Raw genomic sequence first — 12036 nt, 5'->3', positions numbered from 1 at the left:
TTAAATATATTTTGGGCTTGCCTCTTGATTCAAAAAATTTTGCTCATTAGAATATGTCATATATAGAATCTACGAGAATTTCTCATAATAAAAAAAGATTCAATCTTATACCCATTAAGTTATGCTCAGATCCTTTAAATTTCACCTAATATGATAATCAATAAAGATAAATATAATAATGTTATAACATTAATTTCTATAAGTGTTGGAAATCCACCCCTATAATAAATATGAAAATATACTTAATATTTTTTTCCTTTAAATATACTCAATGTCCTTGTGGAACTGAAGTTAAAATATTAAAACAAAAAGTTAACATAAGAGACCGTGTGTTAGACAAAATATTAAGAGTGTAAAAATTTATATATAATTATTTTTATGTAAAGTTAATAATTAAAAATTATTAAATAATTACTATTAATTTTATATTAAGACAATTATATATAAATTCTTATTCATTAAAAGAATATATTAGTTGATTTCTTAAAACTTAAAAGACCAACTACCTCTGTATAATAATTTATATATTTTTGGATGTAAATAAAAAATTAAAAATAATATATAAAATTTTTTGATAATTAAAAATAATAAATTTTAATTATTATCCAATTATATATATATTTATTGTATTTTCAGAGCTGAAGTCTAAGAAAAGAGAACCTACAGGGTAAAATAGCCCTTCTTTCGTCATCTTTGAAAATACTAAGAAGTTCAGGATATATGAGTGAGAAAAAAAAGATGATTAATCTACAATTCTACACCCTAAAGCAACTTAACTGCAATTGTCTTGATGAAGTTTCTTTCGTCTTCATCATTGTTGTCCATTTCCGATTGTAACAACTTGTTCATTCGAATCAAGGAAGAATTCCATAGCAGAAATATTTACCTCAGAAGCATTCGTGGTACATCAATTGCAAGCAACTTATTTTGGGGAATGAAATGAAATAGATATTATTCTGATTAATAGATATGTTGTAAAAGAATTAGACATAGCAATTGCAGAAATAGAAATAGAGATATAAAGCGAAAGAAAGAAGAATGGAAATAGTTTTAAATTACCAGATAAGAGGAAAAGAAAGGAAGGGAAGGGGGAGAAACAAGAGAAAAGCAAATTGGTATGGGAGGTGTAGGGAAGAAGCATTGAAGGCACAAATCACATGACTTCATTCATTCATTCATTCCTTCCCAATCCCCCCATACCAACGCCTTCCCCTAATCTTGTCTCCCTTTTCCATTCATTCACCACTTCCTTCCATCCATCACTCATTCTCACCTTAAATAATATGTAATAATACTCACTCTGCGCAATAAAGTAAAAGAGAGAAGGAATCTTGAATTGAGGGCTGTGATTAAAAGAGGACAGACGCGTGGCAAGTCTGATTAAATCATGAGATTCCTTCAAGATAAGCATTCACCCGACACCTCTGCCCCACTTCTTTTCAAATAATTCAATTCATTGCTTTCCTACCCGCCAAATCAGACCCATCATTTAGCTTTACTCATTGCCACTGGGGAGAGGACATTATTATTTAACGTGTTGCATTGCTCGGAATGCATTATTTTATGGCAATTACTTTCATGAAATATCTCTTCTCATGATGATCTTTATTTTAAAAATGTGACTTATTTACACTTTAAATAAAAATAATATTTTTATAATATATAAAAATTAAATTTTATAATTTAATAATTTATTATCTAATAATCAAAATGAAATATATTTACATAATGATAATTATAAAATTTTTATTAGAGTAATTTCCACAAACCTAAAAAAGTAAGGTGTGGGACTGTATTGTAATATTGTTACGAGTTACGACAAAATTAAATGAAAAAGGACACTAAACATCACATGCGATGTTGTAGTTGTATTGAATCGAAGACCAAGACCCGATTGTTGTGTCAATTACCATGCTCACGGGATGCTTTTTCTCCGGCTTATTTTATTATTTTAATTTTTCCCTCGATTTTTGTTTCCAAGGTGTGATCTAATTTGGAATCTATTTTGCTGCCATTAAATGTGGCAGTTCGAACTTGGCTTATACAATTTACATGCGTTCTTATGAAATTCATCTACTAATTTGCTGCAAACACACCTCACCAGGAAGCAACGAAAACGAAGAAGAAATATTGATGGTCATATAAACCATGAGGTTAGTATGTAATAGAGGGTCAAATATGGAACTAATAATAGATATTGTTGCTACTAGGGTGTTGGTGTAAATATATATAAATTCTCAAGTAATATTTAAATTATCTTTAATATTAATTTTAATTTTATTTCTATTTTAGATATTTTAAGATGACACATAAATATTTATAAGATTATTTGTTATAAATAATAATTTAAAATTAAAAATAAAATTTGTCCTTTCAATATTTAATCTTAATTAATTCAATTAAAATTTTATATTATTTTTAATTATTCCATCAACATAATTGTATAAACGAACAAAATTTTAAAGTGATACTAATTTTATTTTATTGATTAGTTTTTTTATATATTTTAATTTTAAATTAATTTACTTTTTAAAAATATTAAAAATAATACTCTAAAAATAATTCATTAGAAATATTTTTATGTGTTTGCTTTATCATTGGTTTTGTTTTGTTTTTATTTTTTATTCTATTTTTTTATTGGTTTATTCTTATTATTTATTTTTTAATCATGTTGCTGTGTGGCTCAATCTAAAAAGTAAAATCTCTCCTATACGCTTCCATATAGGGTGTACATGGATCGGGTTACACTGAATTTGGTTTAATCCAAACTCGACCCAAATATAGATCGGGTCTAATTTTTAAATCTTAATCCGATCCTAGATCATAAAACCTACGCATCTTTGGACCGGATGAAAACGGGATAAAAATCGAGTAAAAATCAGGTCTTTTAGCATGTAAAAATCGCCTAATCTCCGACCATTATTTCAGAATTTATATAGTTAAAAAAATATAACAAGAACCAACCCTTCTCTAAAATTAAAGTATAACCATAATCAATACTAATATTGTTTAATAACACCAAATATTTAAATCAATACAAATAACACAATATTATGCATTAGTCTACAGTTTTATGTATTTTAAATATAAAACATTAACTTATAATCTTATAATGACTAATAACACAAAATATTAAAGTTTACAATATTTAAATTTCACATAAGAATAGCCACCATCTATTACTAATAATACAAAATATTAATTATGTATGATGACCGGGCCATTGGACCGAGTTCGAGTGACTCGAGTTTTGGCCCGGACCCGACCCGACCCAAAATAATGACCGGATCTATTTTTAAGACCATTACCCAATCATAGACCCGATGAAATCACACTAAATTAGCCTCTAAAATGTTCGAGACCGGATCGAATCTTCGGGTCGAATCGGACCATATACACCCCTACTTCCATATTTTCTAATGACATGTTATAAAAAAATTGTTTTAAAACAAAATTAATCTGGATAATTTATTTATTATATAGTTCAAGATATTAAAATAGATTAAGATCTATTAATATTCATTAAAATTATTTATTATATTTAAATATTTATTATAAAATATTATATTTTTATTATTTTAATATTTTTTAACACTTATAAATACTTTTATATACTTTATTATTTTACACAATTTATATATACATAAATCTTTTATGCCATGCTCTCTCCTTACCTTTCTAATATGAGTAAAGAAAGGCTCATTAGTGTACACTGTACACCGTTTATACATGGAAAACATATTCAATTATTCACACATATTCATAGGAAGCAAGTTGCAATTATAGAGTTTCGACCAATCACAAATTCACAACACATTATCGAGTGAGTATTTAAAAGAATTAGTACCATTTGTTTTCTGAGGCCAATCCACCGTCTGTGAACTAGTTGGCCAATGTTGGGCTTTTTTATATAATTAAATATGCTAAAAACTTTAATTCTCATAATACGTACGGCAGAAAAATATTACTGAAATACGCGGTGCCAACTCTTAGTCGCTGCCTACGAAATGGGTTTTCTCTTCATATCAAGTGCGGCGCCCATAAAATGGAACAAAAAGCAGCATGTACCAACTAACTAGCGACGGCCACAAAATGATCCAGCAGCCATAGTGTGGCTGTCGCCCGCGAAATGGGGGACATCTGGGACGGCGGCCACGAATTGGCTCAAATTTGTTTGCAACGGACGCGAGTTGGAACACTTTTGGTGTACTGGCCACGAAATACGATCGTCGTGTGCCTATATAAACGCTGTTGGATCAACCATGGAAGAAGCCATTCTATATCCACTCTCCTCCTACTCTCTAATAATCTCTCAAGTTCACAAGTTTCTCTCTCTAAAAATTTTTTTGGGTGTTCAGATTGAGTTGTTTTGTGAATGGCTTCAGAGAACGTTTAGTTGATTATATATCCCAATGGAGAAATTTCTCATACAGCAGAAGGTATTACATTCGTTTGCGACGATCCATTATGGATAATGATTCCGCCACAGACATCGTTGCAAGATCTGAAGAATCTGATTCTGGTTCATACCGAAATGGTCGGAAAAAAAGGAATCACGAAGCTGACTTACAGGACGCCGGTTGCAGTGGCCAACTCGTTTGCGTATCAAAAAATGCAGATAAAATCTGATCAGCAGGTGTCGCATGTTCTCTTATCATCGCAGCATAGGAACCATATATTTGTTGGAGCTTTGTCTGAATCTTCAGGATATTGGCGGAAGCTCGTCCAGTTCCAATAATGTGGATGGTGTGAGAAATCTGGGAGCGGCTAATTTTGTACCGGGTCCGGATACAAGTAGGGCCCGTAGTCCAAGCTTCAATGCATTTGTGGTGCGGGAACAGAATGCAAATATTCGTGGAGCGCGCCCCTCCCTTTCTACTATACTTGGGTTCGATAGGCATCCCGATGTTGGCATCGCTGAAACGTCTGACGAGGATGACATTGAAGAATTCAGTGGTGATGAGGCAGAAGCCGTTCTGAAAACGCAACCTCTGCATGGCGACTCTGTTCCTCCAACAGCTGTCGAACCGGTAGGTGGTGGTGTATCCTCCATCACACCAGCTCACTACCTGTCTCTAAATCATGGAGCAATGCATTCGAGTAACGCGAAGGACAGACCTAGCAGCTATGCTCTGTCAGGCGAGATGGAGCTCGAGATTGGGTTAAAGTTTTTGAACCGGAAAACAGCGATGCTGGCAGACAAAAACTACAACATCCGTAGTAGTGCAGAGTATAAGGTCGTAGAGTCAGACCAAAGTAGGTATGTATGTCGATGTAAGCAGTTCGGTGATCAATGTCGTTGGATGGTACGGGTTGCGAAGACAAGGTCTTCCAGATTTCGGAAAATTCGAAAATACAAAGGGCCTCATAGTTGCTTGGCAGGTTCGATGTCTCAAGACCACGCTCAACTAGATAGCAATGTGATCTGCCAGCACATATTCCCCATGATGCATGCTGATGCGACTATTTGTGTAAAGGTGTTGTAAGGATCGGTAGAGTCAGCGTACGGGTACAAGGTGTCTTACAAGAAGGTTTGGCACGCGAAGCAGAAGGCAATCGCAAGGATTTATGGTGATTGGGACGAGTTGTATGACTAGCTGCGCAGATACTTCAATGCGCTGCAAGCTTTCGTCCCAGGTATTCGTTGCATTTTACTTTCGTATGGTCTTTGCTCTTCATTGTCCATTTACTCCTTATCAACTTTGACTAAGTAAAACAATTTCGCAACAGGTACAATTGTTGACCTCCAAACGGTTCTGTACTATGTCGAAAACACTCTTGACCGTGACAGTGTCATGTTTCACCAGGTTTTTTGGTCATTCCCTTCATGTGTTCAAGCGTTTAAGCACTGCAAGCCGCTGGTGTCAGTGGACAGAACACACCTATAAGGTAAGTACGCTGGCACCCTTCTCATGGGCATAGCACAAGATGGAAACAATAACATTCTACCGGTCATTTTCGCCCTTGTCGAAAGAGAGAACACATATTCATGATACTTCTTCCTGACCAATTTGAGGAGACATGTGGCGACTAGGCTAGGAGTTTTTGACTGGGATGCAGTGTATCTGCATGATCAATGTGCAGCCTGTATGCATCAGTGCGCCGATTTGCCCATACCTCAAACCACTCGGATCGTCGAACCAGCCACCATCCGTCATCATTGCGGGCCGACTGTCAATGGAAGGTATCAATATTAAGTGGAGAGTTTGGAGGTCCTTGCTTTCCCCCAAATTGACGCAACACTTGGTCAATATTTAGAATCTCAATCCACCTGAAAAATATGAGAGGCACAACGGCAGTATAAAAATCTCCATGTGGGTGGCCGAGAAATTCAGCCGGAACTGTAGACAAAATCTGAGGGTCCATGTACGGTTACCAAACAAACTACACATAAAAGAAACCCCGTCACTAAAAGCATATACGCAGTTCTTGGTAACATATTAATAACAACCAGCACCAACCTCATCCACCTGCAAATTGTCCAACCTCAGACGGTGCCTCACTAAGCGCTGCTCAGCATAGTCATTTTGTCCTTTTTTCCCTGCCCACCTGTTGGACAACGACAAACTTAAAAAAAAAATTCCAACCGCAAAGGATATCTGATAAAAGTCACAAAGTGGGAAGACATATACCATACCTAGTGGCTAAAGGAAAACTATACGGTGTCGTGACATTCGGTCCCCAGAAAGGTAATCTGTAGTATATCCACGACATGAGCAACGTATGACAACCGGCCATAACCTCAACATTGTAATCTGTTGCTAAGCACATAGCACGATATAACCAACAGAGGATGGCGCTGCCCCAACTGTAGGTGCAGATGGCATCATAGTCAGCCAATAACGGCAGATATCGAACATGCACCATGTTGTTGGCCTTGTTTGGAAGAAGCACGCCTCTCAACAAGTAAAGTATGTAACACCGTGCATACTGCATGAGGCCATTATCTTCTAAATCAAGCGGCATCTGCTGAAGACGAGTTCTGAGCCACTTCAACTTGATGTTGAATTTCGTTGTCCCTACGTGGTCGACGAAAACCTCACCTAGAAGTTCATGATACCATTCCCAAATATCTCTTTGGTGAAACTTGCTCTATGACCTCAAAGTACCACTAACAGGTTGACCATCAACAGGTAACCTTAACTGCATTGCTACATCCTCCAGGGTTATCGTACACTCACCCCAAGGGAAGTGAAATGTGTGTGTCTCCGGTCGCCATCGTTCGATAAAGGCACTAATAAGTGGATTGTCGTGCTCAAAGCGCTTGATCAAAGAGGCGTGGTAAAATCACGTGCATCTCAGATAAGGCTCAAGCGTCTGCCGCCTAATTTTCATGGTTGGATCCGCAGGATCTAACATGAAAACATCGACGAGCGTGCCATGAGAAGTAAGGACACGTGTCAGCTGCAACATAAGGTAGCAAGAAATACAATAGTTAAAAATACTATAAAAAAAATTTTAAAGATGGAAAAAATTGTCTTATAATCGCTAACAACAACAATAAGCTCAATAACATAAACTAACCTTATGGAATAAATGTGCCGCTATATGATGTTCGTCCAATCGGTTCAAGTTCTCCTCCGCGTTAACCCCTCCCCCACTCATATTAATTTTTTTTCCAGAACAGCCCTCCCACCTCCTCCTATCTTCCTTTTACCACTTATACAACTTTATTTTTTTTACCATCTATTCCTTTCAACCGTGCATGAGGTCCCCTCCCCACAACCCTTTTATAATGGTCTTGGCTCCCTTCCCAAGTGTCTCCTGCCTCCCAACATAGCCAATGCATGTGAGGTACGGTTCCTGCAGCTGCTACTTTGACCACCATTTCGTGGGCGCCACGCACGAGGTCCTTCAATTCGTGGTCGCCGCCAGCAGATTGGCCCACTTCGCATGCGCTGGCCCTGAGATGCACCACTTCGTGTGCGCCGTCGTTGAGGTTGCTCCATTTCGTTCATGGTAGCAACGAAATGATGAAAGCTGCTGTGCCTGCGCCATTTCGTTGGCGACACCCCTGAATTGATGCTTAATTCCATTTCGCGTTCGCCAGACAGAAATTGGCCATACGTATTTCAGGATCAGTTTCAACAGGTGCGTATTTTGGGAATAAAAATTTTTCACGTATAAAAGCTGCCAATGTTGCTCACAAAAAAAGTATTTGGACCAACATGCACACTATATAATGATGGACCAACAAATTTATTCTCTAGAATTAATTTCATGGGATACTTATCATGGAGTAAAAATTCACTAACGAACTAGTTTAGTTTTTTGGTGAACAATCAAGAGAAAAAAAAAAAAAAAAAAGAAATCAAGTTTTTAATAGTAAGAGAGGACAAACTATCTCTAACAACTGGTGTTAAAGGTGAATTTTATCAGTTCCACTACCTTCAGATTCCATGTATCTTCAGTCTAGTTTTTAAATAGATAACGTCTTGGCATGGTATTTAGGATCACAAAATGTTTTCTTAGCACTAAACGTATCATAGGAAAATTGAGATGTTTGGCTTACATTATAATTACATTTATTTTGCATTATAAATCTATGTTGGTACGCTTAAAAATTTGCGTGTTTACGGTTGATCAAATAAATTATCCAAGAGAGATTTGACGGCTTTCATATTGTATTTAAATTATAAATTCATGCTTAGTTTGGGGTTATGAATAATTTTACTTTTGTTGAGAAAATTAGTGTACCAACTGATCACTGATGTGAATTTTGCTTGTGAAAGAGCATATTATTGGATGTGAGAATTTTTTAAGGTAATTATTTGCCATTTTATATACACGTGGTTGTTTCGTAGTCTAACTTGCAAAATTTGGTTATAGTCCTACTACCCTAGTAGTTTACAAGTGAAGCTTTTATACTATAAATCTAGGTTCAAATTCAGGGACGGGCCTATAGGGCCAAAATTTGTAGAAACTATATTTATATATAAGATATGTATTTAAAAAAATAAAAAATATTATATAATTTAATATTTTTATATATATTATTTTTTATTATGTGATAGATTTATGTCTTAATTATTTAATTTATTAATATTTTTTATTTAACTAATTTAATATTATATTCTCAAATTTTTGTAATTTTTAAATTAATTTTTATATAATAATCTTTATATTTATTTAAAAAATCATTTGTTTATTTTATATTAGCATATTTAAAATTTATATTATTATATTAATAATTACTTACGTAGTTATATTTTAGTAATCACATTACGTACTTTAGATATTCTTTTCTTATAAAAAATACTTATTTTTCTTCTAAATTTATATTGTTGAAAGAAAAACTTTTATAAAATTATCTTATATCTTATATTCTATAAAGGTATTGTGTCTTTCAAATAATTAATAATTTATTATTTATTTTCAAATTTTTAAAATTTTAAAAAAAAATTAATTTTAATTAATAAGATATGTGATCATTTTTAACTAAATAGGCTATAAATTATTGGTACTTTATAATTTTATAATGTATTATTGATATTGTTATATTTTTTATGTAACTATCATATTAAAAATAAAATTGTAAAAAAATTTTATAATTATATATATATATATATTTGATAAATTTTTTGAAAAACTAACTCTAATAACTATATGTTAATTATTTTTATGAAATAAAAAAAATTATTTAATATTCGATCCCTCCATACTAAACTTTCACGATCCATTTCTGAATCAAATCCTATTTCTTACATTTTAAAACTTTTTTTTCCACTAACTATATTTTTATAGGTCAAGTCATTTTGTTCAACGATTTTTTTATTGTTCCTTTTATTTTTTTTCCTTTAGTTCTTACATCTGTTATCATATAAAAGAATAGTTTAACTTTTATAATAACTCCAAACCAAATGTATTAAGAAAAATATATACAAAGTCAATTTGTTTTAAAATTTATTTATTTTTCATAATATTAAAATTAGAACATATTAAATAAATTATTTATTAATATGTATATATTTTACATACAGTATTTACTAATTTGTTTTAAATGCATATATAAAAAATATTGGAGAACAAATATTTTTAGTTATGAATGATATTAAAATATTATTTTTATTATAAATTTTTATTTTGATATGATACTTGTTAATAAATTTTTTATTAAAAATAATAAAAAATTAATATTACTAGATATATGATACAATATTTGATTATATAAACTTTTAGTTTTAGTCCTCTTTATAAAAATTTCTTAATTTAAAATTTTTAAAGTGAAACAATTAATAAAATGTTGGCAGTTAAAAGAGAGTGGTGAAAAGAAAATAGAATACAGATGTCCCCTTTCTGTTGTTAATGGTGGAATATGAAGGATCAAGCGGTAACTATTAGCAGCGATAACGATACACAATAATGTTTAGAAACTATTTAACAGTAGTTCCTCTTGAAACATAGAGGATAAAAATATCTAGTACTATATATATTTATTATTAGTAAGCATACCGAACTGGAATCGTGGATCTATTGATCAATAAGAAAATTTAGCCTTGTCGTGGAGCTCTGTTTAGTACAGATCAACAATTCCCAAAAATTAATACACACTTAGCAGAGAGTTGAGGTAATCAAATAAACCAGAAACAAGTAGAGCGAGCATGGAAACAAACCGAGTGTTAATTAAAGATGTTAGAACAATTAGTTTATGTTGAAATAAGTGGCAGTGAGATCTGTTATAGGAATATGGCCAGATCCAAAGTATTAGTATTATTATAATGACATGTTTTATGAGGATAGAAACTAGAAAGATATTGGTGGTTAGGTTAAAAAACTAAACATAAAAGGAGATGCATTTATAAGAGTAGATATGGCTTACCAAAAAGGAATAAGTGAGAGGGGAGAGGCGAGTAGAAAGAGAGGAACGAGAGGAAATCATAGGCATGGGTGGAATCGGCAAAATAAATAGAAATATCATCCAAAAATTCAGATGAGATTTGCTATGCTAATTTGCCGGTCCTCCCATATCCCATAACTTCCTCAAGCTCTTCCCTCTTTCCGTTCTCTCTCAGCCAATTTGGGATTCGGATGCACTAATTCCACAAATTAATAGTGCGGAGAGAGCCTTGGTCATGGCGTGCAAGTGAGGGTAGGTCAGCTTTCTATAATAAAGCCAATGGGGAGCACAATGACCAAACTGGGACCACTACCCTCTATTATTGTTTAGACTTTAGAGATAACCCACATGGACACGTTTAGCGCTACAAACGGCTGTGTAAGCAAAGTTCAACATTATTAGTTTTTCTGTCGTCCTACTCACTGTTTGCCTTCTAAGCAATTAAGCATTGCCAATTCATATACAAGTATATCAGTGTCTTAGTATTAATAATCTCTTAAAGCATTACAATTTTGGTTGGCCATTTGACTTAAGTGCTACTACCCCAAAAATATGAAGTATAATCATAAAAAGGAATCCGTAGCCTGGCGGCGTCCTTTTTTTTGTTTTTTTGGTCAAGTGGGCCTGGCGGAGTCCAAAGATTCACTCTTATGCTGTATCTTTCGGGGTCGTGAGAAGTATGAGGCCCAGGATACCTACAATCCTATAATTGAGTTGACCAAAATTATCTTCTAGTTGAGGCCGAAACATGAATGGTAATACCCAGCCCTTGGCTGGTGGCCTGGTGCATTCACAGCCCAAACATTCTTCAACTTGCTCAGGCCGAAAACAAAACAATCTTAAAAGCCTCTTGTAATACTCTATTTGTATTTTTTATTTAGGAGAATAATGTTTGCATCGTTTTTTTGTATATATCTATATTTTTTATGATATAAAACACATTTTTTTTAATTATTAAAACTCACTTTTAATATTAAAGATAAAAAACAAAAATGATATGAAAAAAATAATGTATATAATATTTTTTTCCCATGAAGTCTATTCCTAAGGTAAATGTATTTATGTTTATAGTAAAAGAGATAGTACAAGAAGCAAAAATACCGTACAAGCAAAAATCTAGACTACAAGAAACATATTACGGCCACAATCAGAAATTGCTTGCTTTGCATTGTATCAAAAAAATAGCATCATTACTAAGC

The 12036-nt window shown here is 33.2% G+C and overlaps 1 protein-coding gene and 1 long non-coding RNA gene across 3 annotated transcripts; both read right to left on the bottom strand.

The window, feature by feature from the left end:
• Nucleotides 1-567: 567 nt before the first annotated feature.
• Nucleotides 568-1282, bottom strand: LOC112776425 (uncharacterized). The gene is made up of 2 exons (XR_003189931.3): nt 1060-1282; nt 568-956 (listed from the first exon to the last, which is right to left on the bottom strand). It is a non-coding gene; the product is annotated as an uncharacterized lncRNA (long non-coding RNA).
• A 3101-nt stretch (nt 1283-4383) lies between these two features.
• LOC112777233 (protein MAIN-LIKE 1-like) lies at nt 4384-11127 on the bottom strand. 2 transcript variants are annotated; one of them, XM_072227454.1, is made up of 5 exons: nt 10820-11074; nt 7525-8025; nt 6638-7404; nt 6462-6549; nt 4384-6384 (listed from the first exon to the last, which is right to left on the bottom strand). In XM_072227454.1, exons 3-5 carry the CDS (start codon nt 6964-6966, stop codon nt 6373-6375), a joined length of 429 nt encoding a protein of 142 aa, XP_072083555.1. In that variant the 5' UTR covers nt 6967-7404; nt 7525-8025; nt 10820-11074; the 3' UTR covers nt 4384-6372. The 2 variants fall into 2 exon arrangements, 1 of the variants encoding a protein (XP_072083555.1); XR_003190345.3 differs by lacking the exons at nt 4384-6384; nt 6462-6549; nt 6638-7404; nt 7525-8025 and adding an exon at nt 10265-10509 and having other exon boundaries at nt 10820-11127.
• Nucleotides 11128-12036: the final 909 nt, after the last annotated feature.

This window comes from Arachis hypogaea, chromosome 19, assembly GCF_003086295.3.
Source record: "Arachis hypogaea cultivar Tifrunner chromosome 19, arahy.Tifrunner.gnm2.J5K5, whole genome shotgun sequence".
In the NCBI taxonomy this organism is placed as follows: Eukaryota; Viridiplantae; Streptophyta; class Magnoliopsida; order Fabales; family Fabaceae; genus Arachis; species Arachis hypogaea.
Note: the sequence above shows the minus strand (reverse complement) of the source record. Positions and strands in the feature narration are given on the sequence as shown.